The 24,958-nt window shown below is 42.4% G+C and overlaps 1 protein-coding gene across 2 annotated transcripts in view; it reads right to left on the bottom strand.

Moving 5' to 3' along the window:
* traip (TRAF-interacting protein) overlaps positions 1-24,958 on the bottom strand; it is an 82,062-nt gene that overhangs the window by 33,470 nt on the left and 23,634 nt on the right. For both annotated transcript variants that reach the window (XM_063067701.1, XM_063067702.1), the window contains exons 8-10: positions 21,044-21,157; positions 7,151-7,238; positions 4,555-4,644 (exon numbers count right to left, since the gene is read on the bottom strand). In XM_063067701.1, the coding sequence (XP_062923771.1) occupies positions 4,555-4,644; positions 7,151-7,238; positions 21,044-21,157 (292 nt within the window). The remainder of the gene's footprint in view (positions 1-4,554; positions 4,645-7,150; positions 7,239-21,043; positions 21,158-24,958) is intronic.

Raw genomic sequence — 24,958 nt, 5'->3', positions numbered from 1 at the left:
AAATGGAACTATTGAACTATTTTCTTGCAAATACTTATCAACTCCACCCTGATTACCGCCTACATCAATGTAATTTAAAGTAGCCATTTAACCACAAACCAGCAAGTGTTTGGGATGTGGGAGGAAACCAGAGCACCTAGGGAAAACCCAAGCGGTCACAGGGAGAAGTTGCAAATTTCAGATGGCATTGAGCCTGGGTCAGTGGAGCTGTGAACCACAGTACTGTAACAAAGGGAAAGGGTGAAGAATTTCTGGTGCATACGATGAACAACATGAACAAATGAGCAGACATAATTTACAGCTGCAGAGTGCAGAGAAAATTTACGAGGATGTTGCCAGGTCTTGAGGACGTGAGCTATAGGGGAAGGATTAAAAGGTTAGGACTTCATTCTCTGGAGCGTCGGAGAATGAGGGGAGATTTGACAGAGGTATACAAAATATTGAGGGGTATACGTCGCCCCTCCGTATCCATGGGTTCAACCAACCGTGGATCAGGATCGAAAAAAAAAAACCCAGAAGTTCTCTCTCCAGCACTCGTTGTTTGAGCATTGTACGCCTCACGCCTCGTTTGGTCGCTACTTGTGTGTGTGCCCCCTTTGTTTCTATGAAAAAATGGCTCCTAAAAAGCAATTAAGTGGTCAAGGCATTTCCTCAAAGGCTATGAGGGAGTGTAAAGTACTGTAAGATGATTAAAAGTATTACTTGTTGTTTGAGCATTGTTCACTTCACATCTCGCTTGTTCGCTGCTTGTGTTGGGAGCAAGAGGAAGGAGTTTAAGGCTAGTAAGGGATGGCTGGCACTACAGCCTCAAGAACTTAAAGATCACGGGAGAATCAGCATCAGTGTTCCCAGAAGAGCTATGACGGTTGCATCTGTATTGAACATGTACAGACTTTCTTTTCCTTGTCATTATTCCCTAAACAATACAGTAAAACAAAGGTTGGATGTGTTGTGGACAGTGTGGAGGGCTGTCAGAGGTTACAGCGGGACATTGATAGGATGCAAAACTGGGCTGAGAAGTGGCAGATGGAGTTCAACCCAGATAAGTGTGAAGTGGTTCATTTTGGTAGGTCAATTATGATGGCAGAATGTAGTATTAATGGTAAGACTCTTGGCAGTGTGGAGAATCAGAGGGATCTTGGGGTCCGAGTCCATAGGGCTCTCAAAGCAGCTGCGCAGGTTGGCTCTGTGGTTAAGAAGGAGTACGGTGTACTGGCCTTCATCAATCATGCAGGTTTGATTTCAACACTTGACAGAAGTTTGGAAAAGTACTGTACATGGATGGGAGGGATATGGAGGACTATGGTCCAGGTGCAGAGTAATAGTTCAGCACTGGCTGGATGCGCCTAACAGCCTGTTTCTGTGCTGTAATGCTCCACGACTCCATTCTACACCCACATAAGTAGCTGCTGGTGAATTACTGGAAGACACCATTCTGCAGTACAGTCCCTAGAGCACATTAACTGGTACTCTATTAATAATGAGCTCAAATGCATTGTAGCACAGATTGTGGTCTATGCTTCAAATCAATACTCACATATAATATTTCATAACAAAATATGGAAGTAGAAAGAGAAATAATTGTGGCCTCTATTCTCAGTATTATTTTTTTTATTAAGTAGACAGGAACTAGAGTACAATGTACAGCAGATGCTGCAAACTGCCATACAGTCCTGATGCAGAGTCCATCCCAAGGTCCTGTTTTTGTATTACGATGGGGTAAAACCTCTTCAACAATTTGATGCTTCGAACTGCTTCTACAAACATAGAAAAATTATAGCACAATACAAGCCCTCTGACCCACAATGCTGTGCCTACCATGTCCTTACCTTAGAAATTACATAGGGTTACCCATAGACCTCTACTTTTCTGAGCTCCATGTACCTATCCAGGAGTCTCTTAAAAGACCCTATCGTTTCCACCTCCACCACCGTTGCCGGCAGCCCATTCCATGAATTTACCACTCTCTGCGTAAAAAACTTACCCCTGACATCTCCTCTGTACCTACTTCCAAGCACCTTAAAACTGTGCCCTCTCGTGTTAGCCATTTCAGCCCTGGGAAAAAGCCTCTGACTATCCACAGGATCAAAGCCTCTCATCATCTTATACACCTCTGTCAGGTCACCTCTCATCCTCTGTCGCTCCAAGAGAAAAGGCCGAGTTCACTCAACCTATTCTCATAAGGCATGCTCTCCAATCCAAGCAACATCCTTGTAAATCTCCTCTGCACTCTTTCTAAAGTTTCCACATCCTTCCTGTAGTGAGGCAACCCGAACGGAGCACAGTACTCCAAGTGGGGTCTGACCAGGGTCCTATATAGCTGTAACATTACCTCTTGGCTCTTAAACTCAATCCCACGATTGATGAAGGCTAATGCACTGTATGCCTTCTTAGCTACAGAGTCAACCTGCGTAGCAGCTTTGAGAGTCTTATGGACTCGGGCCCCAAGATCCCTCTGATCCTCCGCACTGCCAAGAGTCTTACCACTAATACTATATTCTGCCATGGTACTTAATGAATACTTTGCTTCAGTATTCACTACGGAAAAGGATCTTGGTGATTGTAGGGATGACTTACAGAGGACTGAAAAGTTTGAGCATGTAGATATTAAGAAAATGAACTACCTCATACTTAAACAACAGGAATTCTGCAGATGCTGGAAATTCAAGCAACATACATCAAAGTTGCTGGTGAACGCAGCAGGCCAAGCAGCATCTATAGGAAGAGGCGCAGTCGACGTTTCAGGCCGAGACCCTTTGTCAGGACTAACTGAAGGAAGAGTGAGTAAGGGATTTGATAGCTGGAGGGGGAGGGGGAGATGCAAAATGATAGGAGAAGACAGGAGGGGGAGGGGTAGAGCCGAGAGCTGGACAGGTGATAGGCAAAAGGGGATACGAGAGGATCATGGGACAGGAGGTCCGGGAAGAAAGACAAGGGGGGGGGGGTGACCCAGAGGATGGGCAAGAGGTATATTCAGAGGGACAGAGGGAGAAAAAGGAGAGTGAGAGAAAGAATGTGTGCATAAAAATGAGTAACAGATGGGGTACGAGGGGGAGGTGGGGCCTTAGCGGAAGTTAGAGAAGTCGATGTTCATGCCATCAGGTTGGAGGCTACCCAGACGGAATATAAGGTGTTGTTCCTCCAACCTGAGTGTGGCTTCATCTTTACAGTAGAGGAGGCCGTGGATAGACATGTCAGAATGGGAATGGGATGTGGCCTCCAACCTGATGGCATGAACATCGACTTCTCTAACTTCCACTAAGGCCCCACCTCCCCCTCGTACCCCATCTGTTACTCATTTTTATGCACACATTCTTTCTCTCACTCTCCTTTTTCTCCCTCTGTCCCTCTGAATATACCTCTTGCCCATCCTCTGGGTCACCCCCCCCCTTGTCTTTCTTCCCGGACCTCCTGTCCCATGATCCTCTCGTATCCCTTTTGCCTATCACCTGTCCAGCTCTCGGCTCTACCCCTCCCCCTCCTGTCTTCTCCTATCATTTTGCATCTCCCCCTCCCCCTCCAGCTTTCAAATCCCTTACTCACTCTTCCTTCAGTTAGTCCTGACGAAGGGTCTCAGCCTGAAACGTCGACTGCGCCTCTTCCTACAGATGCTGCTTGGCCTGCTGCGTTCACCAGCAACTTTGATGTATGTTACCTCATACTTATCTGGGTTACAATATACTACTTTTCATTTTATCGATGGATACTAAAAGTACTTCTCTTTGGTTGCATGTTTTCACTTTTGACTATCTTTCCAGTATGGCCTTTGAGGCACAGCATCAATTTTTTTCAATACTCCTCTTGAGCTTTGTAACTTCAAAGACACAAGGTTAATGTTACAAAATAAACAATGTGGCATGCTGGTCCACATTAGTGAGTCATTTTCTCATAAATACAGATCAATCTCATGGTCATTATGGCAGTGTAGCAGGCAGCTTATTGTTTTACAGTGCCAGTGGTTGGGGTTCAATTCCCACCGTTGTCTGCAAGGAATTTGCCTGTTCTCCCCATGATCACATGGGTTTCCTCTTACATTCCAAAGACATGAAGGTTAGTAGATTAATTGGTCTATCACATGAGTGTAACTGGGCAGCGCGGGCTCGTTGGAGTGGAAGGGCCTGTACCATGCTGTAAATAAATAAATAAAGTTCAAACGACAAGTTCTCTTTCACTGTTTCTGCTGTCGGATTCAAACACTCCAAGCATGCATTTGAATTGACAGGGAGGCCAACACCTGCTTGTTTGTAACAGTATTATCCAGCTCTGCAGTTCTAAGAAATCAGCTGGATTTGGCTCAAAATTTAATGACAATATTAATTAGGCACCAAATTATTACCCAAGTCTTCAATTGTGATAATTATTTCCATGAGATGCAGATTTTACGCAGTCAGATTTATCAACCTGAAGTTGGTTCAAAGAAACGTCTTAGAAATAAAATATCTTTTATATCAAAATAAAACTTGATAATGTCTTGTAAGAGTATAGCATTGTAAATCAATTTAGTACAATTTAGATCTACTACTCAAACTCACAATGCACCAAAGCCAACCGTACCATAATTTCCCTGTCTGCATTTTGCAATTCCTCCTGTGATGACTGCAGTTCACCTTTCAGGTTCTTCAGTTGTGACATACACTTTTGCAACTAAATTAAAACAGAAATAGCAATTTCAAACTCAATACAGCATATACACTAGCTAAAGGAATTCAACAATAAAAGGGACTAGGAAAATAAATCAAGGGACTGTTCAGCTTTTGAGGTTACCCTCACATTTCCTCTCAAAAAATTGATTGTTTTAAAAAAAATATTTGTTCTACCCACATTGAAAGCAGATTTCTAAATATCTCCTTTTTAGGCTGTAGATGTACAAAAGCCTGAAGAGACACACAACGTTTCAGGAACAGCTTAATCCTGTCCACCATTAGATTCCTAAACTGTCAACGAATCCATGAACACTATCCCTCGCTTTCTGTACTATTTAATTATTTAAATTTGCACACACACACACACACCCACACACACAGCAGTGTACAAGTGTCTTGGGATATACATTTCCAATTTTAAAAGGCAAAGGGTAGTCATACCAAATACTGATTTTTTACTATCTATTGCTCATTACAGTATTTTTTAAATATTTAGAAACATTTCATTATTTTTGAAACATCTTTGCTTTACAAAATGTTTTAACAAGTGCCTAAGACTTTTGCATAGTACTATATTTACTGTAATCTAGTTTTTATTACATATTGCAATGTATTGCTGCTACAAAACAAGAAATTTCACGACATATACCAGTGATTTTAAATCTGATTCTGATATTGCTAATTTGAAATTTCATTTATCTTAGTTGCTCAGGTGCACTGATTTGATAGTTGTCTGTCAAAGAGGAACAACATTAGAAGTAGTTTTTACCAAACCTCAGGAGACAACAGTAGAAGTAGTTTTTACCAAACCTTCAAGTTCAAGAAATTTCAACAGGGCCAACCAGATATTAGAAATGTGATCAGAGAGAGGATTCATCAGCTTGCTACAGGTGCAATGTAGCCATGAAGTCCTGAGGCCAACTTTAGAGTAGCTGATTGCTCTGTGAGGAAATTATATTCAATATGCCAATCATGCCCCAGGTGTTCTGGTCTTTATAGTTTATTATCAAAACAGTATAGGTAAAAATATATCAGTGTACGTTGTTCCTTAACAATTTCTACCATTTGCAACATGTAAGTTAATTCTCAGCTGAACAGATCTCTCACTATTTTGCTTCAAAAAGAGGGTGTACTGAGATATAATCAGCTATAATTGACTTGGAGAGGTACAGCAAAGTTGGGTATACTATTGGCAAGAAAAATAGGAATAGTGGATTCCAGTTAACTGGGCTATCAGTTAATCAGAGCACCCGATTATTACTCTTAAAGAACAAAACTTAATCAAGAAAATAGCTGGGATTCCCTTTGTTTACTTGGGCCACTTAATTGCGATACGAGACTGTTGCCTAACAGTTTCTAACTAGTGTCAGTCGCGTGCTCTTGCAGGGCTGTTAAACAGTACACTGTGCTTAGAGTGAGGAGTTTTAAAAATAGTGTCAGTTGTGTGTATTTGTGTTTAAAAAGCAGTGATTTGTATCACTGATAATTGGTGAGAAATAAGTAATAAGACAATTCAGAAATGTTTTGCTCACTGAGGTTTTAAGCATTCAGGTTTGGAATTTGAAGGCATCAACAATCACCTTGAACATTACAATGAAAATGAAGATTTGGAAAATGCAATCATCGAAAGGATCGTATCCTTTATCTACACTAGGTGCTTGTTCATTTCCAGTTAATCAAACAAACAGCAGCGTATACTGAATTCCTCTGTCGATAACTATTAGGATCTAATACAATTTTATAGTACTGTAGTAGTATTGATAGGGTTCTAATTTGTTCTGTTTTTCATTTAAATGCAATTTTTTTCATACCTTTTTAATTATTTCCTTGAAACTTCAGCTAATTGGGGCAGCCGCTTAATTGGGCCAAAATTGTCTGTTCTTGATGTGTCCCAATTAACCGTAATCCTTTGTATTCTCCTTCCTAATGTGGAGGCTTCTACCTATCTAAGTTGATTAGATATGAGACTATCTCTGCTCAATTTTAACAACACAGACACTGACCAGTTAAAAAGACGATAGGATAAATTTCAAGGTTATCATCTTTGAACAAGGAAGAAAATCTTTAAGTAGAATCACAGAGAATGTCTTCTGTTTTTATATTTGTAGTTTGGAAAGTGAAAGGCAATGAACAAATTGTTATCTTTCTAACACAGGACTTTACCCGCATGATATCTAAAAGAATTGTGTAAACAGATTTAATAGCTGCCTACTTATAGAAGTTAGTTAAAGACAACATAGAAAGAGCAGGTCATGGGATTAATTTGTTAAGTCTTTTGAAGCATTGGCATAAGCAAATTGATCTAATGGAGAAAGAAAGATATTTTCTAAGCTTTTTTACTAAATCATTTTAATAAAACTGAACAGTTATGATTGATAGGAAGTATTTCCTAGATTTTAAAATCTATGAAAGGGTATGTTTTGTGCATTTGGTAAATTGAAGAGATAAGAAACAGAAGACCAATGATTGAAGCTTTCCATCTATTAATCTTGAGGTATAACACTAACCTTGCAGTTGGAGGCAAAATTTTCTTTCTTGAGCTTCTCAGACATATCAACAAAGGATTTAAATGTCTCCTTCAGGTTTTCATATTCCCTGCAGAAAATTTACATAATGACAAGGTGGGTCACTGAGGATAGCTCCCTGCACCTCATAAGGTGGACAGGGATTTTATGAAATAAGATTTTAATTAATCTTAACATCCACAACAAATTGCTCTCATCAGGCTTTTCAGTTGAAATAGAAGAATGCTTTTCAACACAGTTACTTGCCAGTTTAACACCAATGTGGATGTATTATGAACAACATTTTATCTTCAATCAACTACAATTTCTGGTCAGGCACTGAGAGACCGTAATGGTTCAATCTGCAGATTATGCTAATTTAACCAAACTAAGCTGCAGTATTTTTTCAAATTGAATTTAGATACAGCACGGTAACAAGCTCTCCTGGCCCAACAGGCCTGCACCACCCAATTACACCCATGTGACATTGGCCTACTAAACCATACATCTTTCTTATGTGGGAGGAAACCAGATCACCTGGAGGAAATCCACAAGAATGTATAAATTCCTCTCTGACAGCAGTGAAATTATACACAGATCATTGGCACTGTAATTTTATTCTTCTACATGTCAATCAAACCCCCTTTGGTTCGTCCCACTATTCACTTAAGTTAAGAGGCAATTTATACAGGTTGGACACCTCTTATCCAAAATACCAAAATCTGCAAACCTACAATATCCGAATTTTTTTTGAGCACTAACATCAAATCATGAATGCAAAATTCCACAAGGCGCTGCAAAGATTTCTAGGTGATGCACAGCCCTCTGCAATTCTGAGAAGTAATACTCAAATATGCAACGACTAGAAGTTAGTGAAAAATAGAATAATGCTACATAAAGCGATAAGTGAAGATCTTGATTGTGGATTGAGTGAATTCAGTAGTGTCGGAGTGAACATAGGCCGCTTAATGAAGAAACAAGTAAAGATCTATCATGATCAACTGAAAATTGAAGACAATTGTGAATATTCAGCAGACTTGTTGCAGGAATTTAAGAAAATGCACTTTCTTAATCAGAAATGATTACTGCAAACAGTAGCCGATAACTTCACTTTTACAGCTGAGCTTTAGAACCGCTTGTATGACCTGGAACTTTTGTGGTGTGAACTTAAATCTCAAAGAATAGTGGCGGCATGGTGGGTATGTACTGAATTGAGGCAAGTGGGTCCGGGACCAGGAGCGGGGAATGAGCCAATATTTGGCTATCGCTGGAGTGGACCTGGAGGCAATTCAAAGCAGCAGAAGCGAGGTGAAGCAGAGTCGAGGCGGTGCAGCCTGCGTCCGAGAGCGAGGAATGACCTGTTGTTTGGATGATTTTGGAAAGATCACTATGGGTCAAATCAAGACAGCAGGTTCCTGGCCCAAGAGCACATTGAAGCAGCAGGGCCTAAGCTCAAAAGTAAAAATGACCTGAGGTTTGGTCAATTAAGCACTGGAACAAGCCAGTGTTCAGCTCACTACTCTGTGAGGTTTACTCATCTCTGTGCTGAACTGAGGCTGTGGTCTGCAAATATCGGGCTCCTGGATCAGATGTTTTTTTGGCTGTGGACTCATGTTTGTAAACTTTCGATCTGAATGTCATTTGCTTACTTTTACTGTATACATGATTTGTTTTTCTCACATTTTGCGTGTTTGATGGTCTTCTTTTTAAAAAAAATGGGGGCCATTGGGTTTCTTTGTTTTGTGGGTGCCTGTAAGGAGATGAATTTCAAAGTTGTAACAGTATACATACTTTGATAGTAAATGTACTTTGTCTTTCACTTGTTCATCGCACAAATGTTCAAATACTGCTTACTGACAGCACACAAATTCAGAGTTGGGAACGATAGTGACGCCAAACAGCCACTGACTGTCCAACTGGGTGGCCGACATAGTGATAGCTTACCTTTGTGATGGTTCAAATTATCAATTGTATGCACATTGAACCATTAAATATTATATAAAACTACCTTCAGGGTATGTATAAGCTGTATATATAATGCAAATGGATTTTGTATTTAGACTTGGGTCCCATCCCCAAGGTACCTCAGTATAACAAATATTCCAAAATCCACAACACTTCTGGCTCCAAGCATTTCAGATAGGGGTGCTCAATCTGTAGTAGCATTAATTTGCTTATCAGCACATCAAAGGAGTGCATTTAGGAAATGCATGATGCTCTGCAGTGAAAGTACAAACTCAGCAGACAGCACCTGAGGTTGGGTTTGGATCTGAATCCCTGAGGCAACAGCATTAGCTCTGCTAAAAAGAGTGTCTTTGAGTAAGTTCTGGCTCAGTTGCAGTAATGTTCAAGAGCAATGGTTAAAAGGGCTTTATTACTAAATTATGTTTAATTGATGTTTTTCCCGTGAATATTGTGTCTTAATACCATGTGTTCGTGATGCTGCTGCAACTAAGGCTTTAACTGCACCTGTGCATGAGTGTACTTGTACAAATGACAGTAAACTTGACTATGGCTATATTAACTGGATACATAAGTTGAAAACAGGTACCATGGACAGATCCAAGACCATGCAGTTGGATTTAGTATTTTGTGGGAAAAGGAATATTAAAAAAACCTGTGTAGGCACATGTGGAAATGTAGAAATGCAGTGGCTATCTTAACTATAGATTCCCACAGTCACTATTAATTCAATGCCACATCAGCATTTCTGTACTTAAGCATTCACTATCAGATCTTGAATTTTGCCCAATAAAAAAGTACACATTATAGAGATTTCAAAGGGAGTTGAGTAATTTAGAATACTTAGATGCAACTGTAATGTATGTGTTGATCTAACTGAAGCAAAGAAATACATTACAAGTCAGAAGGTGCTCCAACGACAGTGAAGAACATTAATTCACTGTTATAATGCAGCAAGTACAATGGCCAATTAATGGCAAGGTAATACTGAGATATAGTGTGGAATAGGCCCTCCTGGCTCTTTGAGCCATGCTGCCCTGCAATCCCTGATTAATAGAAACATAGAACATAGAAAACCTACAGCACAATACAGGCCCTTTGGCCCACAATGCTGCGCCGAACATGTACTTGCTTTAGAACTTACCTAGGGTTACCCATAGCCCTCTATTTTTCTCAGCTCCACGTACCTTAACCTTAGTCTAATCATGGGACAATTTACAATGAGCAATTAACCTACTAACTGGCATGTCTTTGGACTGTGGGAGGAAACTGGAGAACCCGGAGAAAATCCACATATTTCACGGAGTCCTTATTAAGGACATCAGAATTGAACTCTGACACTGTAATAGTGTCACTTTAACCATTATGCTACTGTGTTTATGACATTCATTATGGAACAACCAGCAGCCTGCCATTGATTAGATTTGAATAGGCTGGGCAGGGTGCCCAGTTTACACTGATGTTGGGATATTGTAACTATGAAAGGAGATTGTTTGAGTCTGAGTAGTTTTCAATGGAAAAGAGACTAAAGTGAATAAGATAATGAGGGCCCGAGACAGAATTAATAGGAAGTGTCTATTTCCTTCAGCAGAGGGGTCAAAAGGTAGAAGGTGGGAAGATGGAGGAATCTTTCTATACCCTGAGTAGAAGAGATCTGGAACTTGCTGCTGAATGAGTGGCGGACACAGAAATCTTCATCACATTTAAAACACATTTGTCTGTGTACTTGAAGTGCTGTGATCTCAACTTTGCAGAGAACTGTCCAATTAGATACTTATGCTTTAATCTCTGGACAGCAATTTGAACCTACAGTGCTCCAAGGAAAATACCAGCAATTACACCACAGCTGTACACTTTTAACACAGTTATCCGTATTTCTACAGGTACTTTGATGCTCTCAAGGAACTATGAAAGATTTAATCCCTAGTATGCACTGTAATGATTCTCTGGCTCTCTTATGACAGGTAATCTAATTCCAAATTAATTTCTTAGCCATTCTATGTAAGAACTATTGATCCCAATAATAATGGCTGTCAGTGCATTAAATGCAGTTTCATAAAAAATCTCCTCTCATTTCAATGGTGTTTCTACTCAACTAGCTCTAAAATGCCAGCAAACACTATCAATAATTTTATTCAAACAGTCATCACTCTTTTGACTTCCCAATTAAAATACAGATTTGTTCATTTATTATGCTAATTATTTAGTTAAATATTTATTGGTGAGCTTTACTTTATTGGCAGTTATGGTACTTTCTCTTGCAACACCTGGTCAATATAAAAAGATTGAAGGAAATATTTCTCCAAAATGAATATTAAAATATTAAATTGGAGCACAAGGATTTGTTTGAGAACATTTAACTGTATTTTTCCATTAAAAAATGCAGCATTGTAATCTCATATCCCTTTTGCCAATCAACTGTCCAGCTCTTGGCTCCATCCCTCCCCCTCCTGTCTTCTCCTATCATTTTGGATCTCCCCCTCCCACTTTCAAGTCTCTTACTAGCTCTTCTTTCAGCTAGTCCTGACAAAGGGTCTTGGTCCGAAACGTCGACTGTACCTCTTCCTAGAGATGCTGCCTGGCCTGCTGCGTTCACCAGCAACTTTGATGTGTGTTGCTTGAATTTCCAGCATCTGCAGAATTCCTCGTGTTTGTGTTTTTAAATTCACTACTGCGAAGCCTCTTCTGCTGATGCCCACACTGAAGAAGTTTAAATCTTCTCTTCGACGGGAGTTTAGTGAAACCATCTCTCACTGCTCGCCACCTGTAATTTCTTCGGCTCTTCAACTTTTCGACCACATTTTGACTCAGACTCACTATCACAGCCATATATCCTTTCTTGGAACGTGCCTCCGCTGCCAACTTACTCCAGTTGGCTTCAGTATTAGTTTTTGAGCCTCTCAATTTGGACCTTCTGAGGATCCCAGGTACTCACATTTTATTGACGCTGCCTCTTGTCGCTTCTCTCGTCAAGCTCTGAAGGCGACCCTCGCCGTCATGAGGAGGTATTTGCCGTTCCTATCCCAGACCCTTCCACACCTTCGGGACACTTTCTTCGCCGTCTGTAATGGTCCTACCCGTTACTTCATCCTCCGTCGGATCCATGCCTGCAATCACCGTTTTTTTGACTTTGTCATGTTAGGCAAAGATCGCAAGATCTTACATCTGCAGACCCCAGAGCCTGCTGGCCCTGAAACTAGGAGGCATGAACTTCAGATTGCGGCCCCTGCCATTGATCTCACCAGCTCCAACACCTCAGGGCATATTCAAAACCCAGACTCCAGCAACGATCATGGACACCTTCAAAACGATTTTGCAACCACCATCTGCGACTCCAGCCTTGAACTCCAGGTCTTTATGTGCCACTATTGTGACTCCCGTCTCCCCTTCCCTCACTACCACTCTGCAACCCCGTCTCCCTTAGATCCCACCGTCAGCTCCTGGGCCCTCAGCGGCTCCATCTTCCTCTCACCCCAACCCTCCCCTCTCCACTGACACCCCCAGCCTCCCCCCTCTGATCCCACTTCTCATCTGTGCCGGGTCTTTACCATCACCTCTGACCTTCAACTGTCTGAGGCAGAACGCTCTGTCCTCAGTAAGGGCCTCACCTTTGTCCCCCTTCGCCCACACCTCAGCGAGTTCCGCGTACACTATGACGCTGAACTCTTCTTCCGCCTGCTCCGTCTCCGGGCCTACTTCTTCGGCAAGGACTCCTTCACCCCCACTGATGACCCCTTCTCCCGTCTTCAACCCTCCTCCTCTTCATGGACTCCCCACTGGTCTTCTGCCTGCTCTGGATCTCTTTATCGCTAACTGCCGACGGGACATCAACCGTCTTGACTTCACCGCACCTTGTTCCCATTCCAACCTCACTCCTTCCGAATGCTCTGCTCTCCACTCCCTCCACACTAATCCTAACCTTACTATAAAACCCGCCGATAAGAGGGTGCTGTTGTAGTCTGGTGTACTGACCTCTACCTTGCCGAGGCACAGCGACAACTCGCGGATACCTCCTCTTATTTACCCCTCGATCGTGACCCCACTAAGGAGCACCAGGCCATTGTCTCCCACACCATCACCGACTTTCTCTGCTCAGGGGATCTCCCATCCACTGCTACCAACCTTATAGTTCCCACACCCCGCACTTTCCGTTTCTACCTCCTACCCAAGATCCACAAACCTGCCTGTCCTGGCAGACCTATTTGTCTCAGCTTACTCCTGCCCCACCGAACTCATTTCTGCATACCTCGACACGGTTTTATCCCCCCCTTGTTCAATCCCTTCCTACCTATGTTCTTGACACTTCTCACGCTCTTAAACTTTTCGATGATTTTAAGTTCCCTGGCCCCCACCGCTTTATTTTCACCATGGATGTCCAGTCCCTATATACTTCCATCACCCATCAGGAAGGTCTCAAAGCTCTCCGCTTCTTTTTGGATTCCAGACCTAACCAGCTCCCCTCTATCATCACTCTGCTCTGTCTAGCGGAATTAGTCCTTACTCTTAATAATTTCTCCTTTACTCCTCCCACTTCCACCAAACTAAAGGTGTAGCTATGGGCACCCGTATGGGTCCTAGCTATGCCTGCCTTTTTGTTGGCTTTGTGGAACAATCTATGTTCCAAACCTATTCTGGTATCTGTCCCCCACTTTTCCTTCGCTACATCAACGACTGCATTGGCGTTGCTTCCTGCACGCATGCTGAGCTCGTTGACTTCATTAACTTTGCCTCCAACTTTCACCCTGCCCTCAAGTTTACCTGGTCCATTTCCGACACCTCCTACCCCTTTCTAGATCTTTCTGTCTCTATCCCTGGAGACAGCTTATCTACTGATGTCTACTATAAGCCTACTGACTCTCACAGCTATCTGGACTATTCCTCTTCTCACCCTGCCTCTTGCAAAAATGCCATCCCCTTCTCTCAATTCCTCCGTCTCCACTGCATCTGCTCTCAGGATGAGGCTTTTCATTCCAGGATGAGGGAGATGTCCTCCTTTTTTTAAAGAAAGGGGCTTCCCTTCCTCCACCATAAACTCTGCTCTCAAATGCATCTCCCCCATTTCATGCACATCTGCTCTCACTCCATCCTCTCGCCACCTCACTAGGAATAGGGTTCCCCTGGTCCTCACCTACCACCCCACCAGCCTCCGGGTCCAACATATTATTCTCCGTAACTTCTGCCACCTCCAAAGGGAAACCACCACCAAGCACATCTTTCCCTTCCCCCCTCCCCGCTTTCCGCAGAAATCGCTCCCTACACGACTCCCTTGTCCATTCGCTTCCCCCCCCCCCCGCCATCCCTCCCCACCGATCTCCCTCCCGGCACTTATCCTTGTAAGCGGAACAAGTGCTACACATGCCCTTACACTTCCTCCCTTACCACCATTCAGTCCTTCCAGGTGAGGCGACACTTCACCTGTGAGTCGGCTGGGGTGATATACTGTGTCCGGTGCTCCCGATATATTGGCGAGACCCGACGCAGACTGAGAGATCATTTCGCTGAACACCTACGCTCCGTCCGCCAGAGAAAGCAGAATCTCCCAGTGGCCACACATTTTATTTCCACGTCCCATTGCCATTCTGATATGTCTATCCACGGCCTCCTCTACTGTAAAGATGAAGTCACACTCAGGTTGGAGGAACAACACCTTATATTCCGTCTGGGTAGCCTCCAACCTGATGGCATGAACATTGACTTCACAAACTTCCGCTAATGCCCCACCTCCTCCTCGTACCCTATCCGTTATTTATTTATATACACACATTCTTTTTCTTTCTCTCCTTTTTCTCCCTCTGTCTCTTGCCCATCCTCTGGGTTCCCCCCGCACCTTTTCTTTCTCCCTAGCCCTCCTGTTCCATGATCCTCTCATATCCCTTTCGCCAATCAACTGTCCAGCTCTTGGCTCCATCCCTCACCCTCCTGTCTTCTCCTATCATTCTGGATCTCCCCCTCCCCCTCCCATTTTCAAATCCCTTACTAGTTCTTCTTTCAGTTAGTCCTGACCAAGGGTCTCGGCCCAAAATGTCGACTGTACCTCTTTCTAGAGATGCAACCTGGCCTGCTGCGTTCACCAGCAACTTTGATGTGTGTTGCTTGAATTTCCAGCATCTGCAGATTTCCTCGTGTTAGCATTGTAATCAATTCCATTTGTCTATATATTTGAATACTTATATTAATTGTATAGTGCTCATACTTCTAAGAGCAACCCATGCTGAATTAATTTTGAGATTCAGAAAACAGCACAGGAAAAGGCCCTTTGGACGGAGGATATTGTGCAGAACTAATTAAATGTAATTAAAAGCCTATTAAACTGGGCCATTCTGCCTGCACAGGTCCATATCCCTCCATCTCTGCACATTCACGTGCCTATCTAGGAGCTTCCGCAGTGCACAGCACACTTCTTCCAGGCGCTCCTACTCTCCGTAAAAAACTTGCCTTGCATACCTCCTTTGAACTTAACCTGTCTCACTCTAAATGCATGCCCGTTAGTAATGGACATTCTTCAACTCTGTGGAAAAGATACTGGATGTCTGTCCCATCTAATCCCTGAAAAATCTGGTAAACTTCTGTCAGGTCTCCCTCTGGGTATTGTGTAATGAATCGGAGGTGATTAGAGAGATTGAGGTGAAGGAATCCTTAGGAGGCAGTGATCATAACATGATTGAGTTCACTGTGAAATTTGAAAAAGAGAAGCTGAAATCTGATGTGTCGGTATTTCAGTGGAGCAAAGGAAATTATAGTGGCATGAGAGAGGAACTGGCCAAAGTTGACTGGAAAGGGACACTGGCGGGAAAGACAGCAGAGCAGCAGTGGCTGGAGTTTATGCGAGAAGTGAGGAAGGTGCAAGACAGGTATATTCCAAAAAAGAAGAAATTTTCGAATGGAAAAAGGATGCCACCGTGGTTGACAAGAGAAGTCAAAGCCAAAGTTAAAGCAAAGGAGAGGGCGTACAAGGAAGCAAAAATTAGTGGGAAGACAGAGGACTGGGAAGTTTTTAAAACCTTACAAAAGGAAACTAAGAAGGTCATTAAGAGGGAAAAGATAACTATGAAAGGAAGTTAGCAAATAATATCAAAGAGGATACTAAAAGTTTTTTCAAGTATATAAAGAGTAAAAGACGGGTGAGAGTAGATATAGGACCAATAGAAAATGATGCTGGAGAAATTGTAATGGGAGATAAGGAGATGGCAAAGGAACTTAACGAGTATTTTGCATCAGTCTTCACTGAGGAAGACATCAGCAGTATACCGGACACTCAAGGGTGGCAGGGAAGAGAAGTGTGTGCAGTCACAATTACGACAGAGGAAGTACTCAGGAAGCTGAGTAGTCTAAAGGTAGATAAATCTCCTGGACCAGATGAAATGCACTCGCGTGTTCTGAAGGAAGTAGCTGTGGAGATTGCGGAGGCATTAGCAATGATCTTTCAAAAGTCGATAGATTCTGGCATGGTTCCGGAGGACTGGAAGATTGCAAATGTCACTCCGCTATTTAAGAAGGGGGAAAGAAAGCAAAAAGGAAATTATAGACCTGTTAGCTTGACATCGGTGGTTGGGAAGTTGTTGGAGTTGATTGTCAAGTATGAGGTTACAGAGTACTTGGAGGCATATGACAAGATAGGCAGAACTCAGCATGGATTCCTTAAAGGAAAATCCTGCCTGACAAACCTATTACAATTTTTTGAGGAAATTACCAGTAGGCTAGACAAGGGAGATGCACTGGATGTTGTATATTTGGATTTTCAGAAGGCCTTTGACAAGGTGCCACGCATGAGGCTATTTAACAAGATAAGAGCCCATGGAATTACGGGAAAGTTACACACGTGGATAGAGCGTTGGCTGATTGGCAGGAAACAGAGAGTGGGAATAAAGGGATCCTATTCTGGTTGGCTGCCGGTTACCAGTGGTGTTCCACAGGGGTCCGTGTTGGAGCCGCTTCTTTTTACATTGTACATCAACGATTTGGATTATGGAATAGATGGCTTTGTGGCTAAGCTTGCTCATGATATGAAGATAGGTGGAGGGGCCGGTAGTGCTGAGGAAATGGAGAGTCTGCAGAGAGACTTGGATAGATTGGAAGAATGGGCAAAGAAGTGGCAAATGAAGTAGAATGTTGGAAAGTGTATGGTTATGCACTTTGGCAGAAGTAATAAGCGGGTAGACTATTATTTAAATGGGGAAAGAATTCAAAGTTCTGAGATGCAACGGGACTTGGGAGTCCTCGTACAGGATACCCTTAAAGTTAAGCTCCAGGTTGAGTCGGTAGTGAAGAAGGCGAATGCAATGTTGGCATTCATTTCTAGAGGAATAGAGTAAAGGAGCAGGGATGTGATGTTGAGGCTCTATAAGGCGCTGGTGAGACCTCACTTGGAGTACTGTGGGCAGTTTTGGTCTCCTTATTTAAGAAAGGATGTGCTGACGTTGGAGAGGGTACAGAGAAGATTCACTAGAATGATTCCCGGAATGAGAGGGTTAACATATGAGGAATATTTGTCCGCTCTTGGACTGTATTCCTTGGAGTTTAGAAGAATGAGGGGAGACCTTATAGAAATGTTTCGAATGTTGAAAGGCATGGACAGAGTGGATGTGGCTAAGTTGTTTCCCATGATGGGGGATGCTAGTATGAGAGGGCATGACTTAAGGATTGAAGGGCGCCCACTCAGAACAGAAATGCGGAGAAATTTTTTTAGTCAGAGGGTGGTGAATCTATGGAATTTGTTGCCATGGGGAGCAGTGGAGGCCAAGTCATTGGGTGTATTTAAGGCAGAGATTGATGGGTATCTGCGTAGCCAGGGCATCAAAGCTTATGGTGAGAAGGCGGGAGAGTGGAACTAAATGGGAGAATGGATCAGCTCATGATAAAATGGTGGAGCAGACTTGATGGGCCAAATGGCCAACTTCTGCTCCTTTGTCTTATGGTCTTATGGTCTGTTCCTGCCACTGCAGAAAAAGCCCAAGTTTGTCCAACTGCCTTGGCGGCATCCTGTAAACATGTTCTAGAACAAAGAACATAGAATAGTACAGCACAGTACAGGCCCTTCGGCCCACAATGTTGTGCCGACCCTTAAACCCTGCCTCCCATATAACCCCCTACCTTAAATTCCCCCATATACCTGTCTAGTAGTCTCTTAAATTTCACTAGTGTATCTGCCTCCACCATTGACTCAGGCAGTGCATTCCATGCACCAGTAACTCTTGAGTAAAAAACCTTCCTCTAATATCCCCCTTGAAATTCCCACCCCTTACCTTAAAGCCATGTCCTCTTGTATTGACAGTGGTGCCCTGGGGAAGAGGCGCTGGCTGCCCACTCTATCTATTCCTCTTAATGTCTTGTATATCTTTATCATGTCTCCTCTCATCCTCCTTCCCTCCAAACAGTAAAGCCCTAGCTCCCTTAATCTCTGATCATAATGCATACTCTCCAAACCAGGCAACATCCTGGTAAATCTCCTCTGTACCCTTTCCAATGCTTCCACATCCTTCCCATAGTGAGGCGACCAGAACTGGACACAGTACTCCAAGTGTGGCCTAACCAGAGTTTTATAGAGCTGCACCATTACCTCGCCACTCTTAAACTCTATCCCTCGACTTATGAAAGCTAACACCCCATAAGCTTTCTTAACTACCCTATCTACCTGTGAGGCAACTTTCAGGGATCTGTGGACATGCACCCCCAGACCCCTCTGCTCCTCCACACTACCAAGTATCCTGCCATTTACTTTGTACTCTGCCTTGGAGTTTGTCCTTCCAAAGTGTACCACCTCACACTTCTCCGGGTTGAACTCCATCTGCCACTTCTCAGCCTACTTCTGCATCCTATCAATGTCTCTCCGCAATCTTCAACTATCCTCTACACTATCCACAACACCACCAACCTTTGTGTCATCTGCAAACTTGCCAACTCACCCTTCTACCCCCATATCCAGGTCATTAATAAAAATCACGAAAAGTAGAGGTCCCAGAACCGATCCTTGTGGGACACCACTAGTCACAACCCTCCAGTCCGAATGTACTCCCTCCACCATGATCCTCTGCTTTCTGCAGGCAAGCCAATTCTGAATCCACCTGGCCAAACTTCCCTGGATCCCATGCCTCCTGACTTTCTGAATAAGCCTACCATGTGGAACCCTGTCAAATGCCTTACTAAAATCCATGTCGGTCACACCCACTGCACTACCTTCATCTATACGCCTGGTCACCTCCTCAAAGAACTCTATCAGGATTGTTAGACACGATCTGCCCTTCACAAAGCCATGCTGACTGTCCCTGATCAGACCATGATTCTCTAAATGCCCATAGATCCTATCTCTAAGAATCTTTTCCAACAGCTTTCCCACGATAAGGCTCACTGGTCTATAATTACCCGGACTATCCCTACTACCTTTTTTGAACAAGGGGACGACATTCACCTCCCTCCAATCCTCTGCACCCTCTCCAAAGCCTCCACATCCTTCTTTTACCTCAAATACCAGGAGGCACCATTTTAAGTTGATTGGCAGAAAGTATGGGGGTGGGGGTGTCTGAGCCAAGTTCTTAAGAGAGAGTGTGACGGATGCATGGAACACGCTGCCAGGAGTGGTAGATTGCTAGGGACATTTTAAGAAGCTCTTAGACAGGCATGGAGATGATAAGAAAATGGAGGGCTATGTAGGAGGGAAGGGTTAGATTTATCTTAAAGTAGATAAAAAGTTTGGCACCTTGTGGGCCGAAAGACTTGTACTGTGTTCTGCTGTATCAAGTTCTATGTTCTAATGGGGTAACTAGAACTGACTGCCATACTGCAGATGCAGCCTATCCAGAGCTCTATAAAGCTGCAAAAAGAATCAAATTCACTTTCTATTAAAAACAATGTGACTGTTCAACTTAAAATGGCTAACTGCTAATGTGCTAAGTAGAGTGATATACTGCTACATTTGTGCATAGGCTTCATTGAGAGACTAGGATTTGTACCCTAAACTGTGTTTCCAATCTGCTGAATAGTAGCACTGTACAGTTTTAGAGACCTGCATGGCAACAGCAAACCCTATTGTATCTGTAAATGGAATTAACAGTGTATGTACATTGTTCTTCTCTTCCTTGAAGTGCTTACTTACCTCCATATTGTTTGGAGGTCTCCGCAGAGATTTTCAGGTTGTACTACGATCGTAAGGCATGGGAAGTTCAGTCGTCTTTGTTCCTTAAGAGTCTCAGCTCAGGAAAGTATAAATACTTTTTAAAATTTACTAGTGTTGTCTAAATGAAAGGAGATCTACTTATCAAAGTTTATTTAATGCACTGACAGGCATTATTATTAGTAACCTTTCTGAACTCAAGTAGCCGCATTAGAACCTTGTATTTTCTTGTTTCTCTTTTGTGTATCTGAAATGGCTCATTAAATTGAAACATAACAACCGCACCTGATCCTTTTAAGAATTTGAGGATCTTGTTGGTGGACACTTGGACTGTTATATCTTTTATTCCCCAAGTCCTCCCACTTTATGCTTTGAGGACATAGGTTAACATGGGCAAAGATACTGCATGTTTCTCCAAAGTTTAAGGAATAATTTTGTTGAACAAGACAATTGCATTGATGATTGAATCTCCTTCAATCCTCATAAACAAATGTTCTTAGCCTGTTTATAGTCAAGGTAAGATCCCCCAGGAGTAACTTTTTCAAATCTGCTTTAAGCACCTGCCTTATCTCACTCCAAGGTAAGCACCATCTGCTGAAGCACAATGACATTTCCTACAGCAACTTTCATTGCAGATTCTGGTTCAAGATTTCCTAATGTATCAGAGCTGGTGAAAAAACAGACTGCATGGATTCATTTTAGTGAGGAACTGCATTGTATGGACTCAAAACTTAGGATCTGCCACAGCTTAAAAAAATTGATTCTCCATCCTTAGTCTGCTGATTAAACCATTTGTATTATTTAAAATACAAAACTTTCTTTCTTACTTTTTTAAGGAGATACAGTAAATGGACAGCTGCTCTATTGCGGATTGTCCTACTCCAACTTCCCGGATCATTTCTTCAACTTCTGGCCTCTGGGTTTGAAGCAACAGCTGAATACTGAAAAATAAACATTGGCCAGGTTATGATTTCATGATTGACAGTTGATTTCACCAGCACTAATAAAAATGGAGAAAGTTACTCAATTTTGTCTGTTAAATGTTACTTAACTGTATTGACATGCCGGTTCTCAAGTCTGAATTTTGGGCCAGACTGGATTAGCTTAACTTGTACATAACTGTACATGCCTAGATTGTATGTCATCTGAGCCTCTTATTCCTGATTTAAGATTTTGGCTGTAAGAATAATCATAGGCACAAGGGAAGAGGTCAGGAATCAGGATGGTAGCTCACGCCATCAGGCACGGAACATGTGGGTTTTCTGGCCATGAACAAGGCTTTTAAGTGTTCAGAATAAAATGGGGAAAGGTTGATAAAGAACCGGACAATAGGTGGAGCATTGTTCTAATTGGGAACAGAAATAAACTTAAGATACCTGACCTGTCTCAAGAATTAGGTTTGCTTATTCAGTCTATTCTACTGTGCATTATTAATTATTTAGCAGTTACAATATAATTTCTTCTTACATAAAATTAACCTCCACATAGATTATGAGAACACTCAGTCCTCTTTTATTGTCATTTAGAAATGCATACATGCATTAAGAAATGATACAATGTTTCTCCGGAGTGATATCACAGAAAACAGGACAAACCAAAGACTAACACTGACAGAACCACATAATTATAACATATAGTTACAGCAGTGCCAAGCAATGCCATAATTTGATGAAGAACAAACCATGGGCACGGTAAATAAAAGTTCCCGAGTTGATCGACTCCCGAGTCCCCAAAGCAGGCAGCAAAAGGGAGAAACTCCCTGCCATAAACCTCCAGGCACCGTCAACCTGCCGATGCCTTGGAAGCAGCCGACCACAGCCGACACTGAGTCCATCCATCTGAAAACTTCGAGCTTCCGACTAGCCTCTCTGATACAGCCTCCCGAGCGCCATCCTCTGCCGAGTGCCTTCGACCTCACTCCGGCCGCTGAAACACGCAAAGCCAAGGATTTTGGGGCCTTCTGTTCCGGAGATTCCAGTTACCACACAGTAGCAGCAGCAGCGAAGCGGGCATTTCATAAGTTTTCCAGGTGTTCCTCTGTACTCCCACATCCGTCTCCAACAAATCAGAATTGTGCACGGTCCCCTACTTGACAGATAGCAGACATCACCACCGAAGTGGCCGCGCGTGCTGCCATCTTCTCCTGCTCCTCCTTTGGCATATAAACCCTCCTCTAAAGTGCTAAATTTACAAGGTGCTTACACAGCTGACACCCAATTGTCCTTCTCAACCTCATACTCCTGCCTTTTATCTATAACCTTTGACACCCTCATTATCAAGAACCTATCAACTCCATCATTACATATACCCAATTACCCTGGCCTTACCTGAGGTAATGAATTTCACAGATTTACCATCCTCTCACTAAAGAAATTTCTCTGCATCACTGTTCTAAAGGGATAGCCTTCTATTCTAAGGCTAATGGAGAGTTGTTTTATATGCTTAAGAAAAGCTGCAGCTTTTTACTTCCATTATGACAAACCAAAAAAGCAGTGGCCTTGCACTGACATGTCAAACATTGTCTCTTAAAGTGAACACAACAGCTCAATGACGATGTTTGTGAATCATGTAGAACAGTTTCTGTGACGAACAATAGCTTTCATCTGTCACCCATTACATTCATTCCCCAACACCCTCTGTCGTACACTCCACCACTACAGGAAACATCCTCTCCACATCCACATTTGATAAGTTTCAATGAGATCTCCCCTCATTCTTCTAAATTCCAGTGAGTAAAGGCCCATCAACTGCTCTTCATACATTAACTCTTTCATTCCCAGGATCATTCTTGTGAACTTCCTCTGGACCCTCTAATGCCAGCACATCCATTTGTAGATATGGGGCCCAAAACTGCTCACAATACTTCACATCACCATATCTTGCAATTTGCCAATAAAAAGGGCATAAAAAAAAGTTTCATTATTTTGTGACAATAAAGACCAACATACATTTCTATAGTATCTGGCATGATCTAAAGTGCCTCACAGCTGTAAATGATGTTACTGTTGTAATACAGGACACAAGACAATTGACACACTGTAATCTCCAGCACAGCAGTTTAATAACAACTGCATGAGCTGTTTATCAGACACTGATGTACCAGGGAGAGCTCCCATGATCTTTTTCAAATTAGTGCTGCACGATCTTGTACATCAGAGAGCAGATGGTGCCTCAGCTTAAAGTGGTTTTGTTAATTATTGTAAAAAAAAATAACTTAATTATTCTAAAACTTTCCTCACTCTTATTTTTGGCAGAGGAAAAAAATTCATAGCATTTTGAAACAGGAACAGAAAATCATGGCAACACTCAGCAGATTAGACAGCACCTGTGGAGAAACAGAATGAACCTTTCGGAGATATGATCTATTGTCAAACTAAGAAAAGTTAGAAACCAAACACGATTAATCGACAAACAACAGGAATTCTGCAGATGCTGGAAATTCAAGCAACACACATCAAAGTTGCTGGTGAATGCAGCAGGCCAGGCAGCATCTTTAGGAAGACGAAGAGTCTCGGCCTGAAACGTCGACTGTACCTCTTCCTAGAGATGCTGCCTGGCCTGCTGCGTTCACCAGCAACTTTGATGTGTGTTGCACGGATTAATCGAAGCAGTAGAGAGAACAAAGAAGATGTTTGTGATACACTAGAGATGAAGAATCGGACAAAAGGCAGCAGAGACAGCTGAGAATGGTGATTTGTTTGATTTACCTGAATAAAGACAAAGAAAAAGAACTAGGATGGAACTATGTGATACAAGATCTTGCAGTTGCCAGATAATAGAGAATGCTTTCACTATCCAGCAGTTCACATAGCATTTTCAGAGAAAGTAAAACAAAGTTAGTAGAGAGATAGAGAACTGAAGTGAAACAAGTAGAAGCTAAGGATTAACCTTGTAAAGCAAGCAGAGGTGCTCTACAAACTGCCATCTGATATGTTCAGTTTTTCAAACATAGGGCAATCAACATTATAAACACTGAATTCAGTACACTAATTTGGAAGAGTTTCAAGTAAATCCGCCTTTCACCTGGAAGAAACACTTAAAGTAAAGGGGGATTTGAAATTTAGAGAAAACAGAAAATGTTGGGAAACTCAGTAGTTCAGGCAGCATAAGCAGAAAATGAAACAGGTACCATTTCAGGTGTGAGGCCCTTCATTTGAACTGAGAAACAGAGAAGTGTGTTAGTCTAGGTAATACTGTAGAGAAGCCAGGAGAGGGCAATGAGAGGAAAAAGGACTTTGTTGTTGGTGAAGAATGAAGCATGAACCAGGGTGTCACAGGGAGAACCAGCTCTATGGAATGTTGAAAGGGGAGAAGCAATGATACGAAGGCTGGTGATATTGTATTGAATGTGGCAAAAATTAATGAGGACTGCATGGGGAAGCTGGTGGGATGGAAGATAAAGACATAGAAAACTCTATCCTTGAACTAAGTGCGAGAGCAGTGAATGGTATAGCATAGTGCAGGCCCATCGGTTTTGTGCTGAACCTTTAACCTACTCCAAAAATCAATCTGACACTTCCCTCCCTCATTGCCCTCCATTTTTTTTTCATTCATGTGCCCATCTCAGAGTCTCTTAAATTTTCCTAATATATTTTCTTCAACCAGCACCCCTGGTGCTCTATGCACCAATTAGTGTAAAAAAAAAACCTAGCTCTGACATCTCCTCTAAAATTCCTCCTAACACCTTAAAGTTATACCCCATTGTATTAGACATTTCAACTCTGGGGAAAAAAATCTCTGGA

The sequence above is a fragment of the Mobula hypostoma genome, chromosome 15, assembly GCF_963921235.1.
Source record: "Mobula hypostoma chromosome 15, sMobHyp1.1, whole genome shotgun sequence".
Taxonomy (NCBI): Eukaryota; Metazoa; Chordata; class Chondrichthyes; order Myliobatiformes; family Myliobatidae; genus Mobula; species Mobula hypostoma.
Note: the sequence above shows the minus strand (reverse complement) of the source record. Positions and strands in the feature narration are given on the sequence as shown.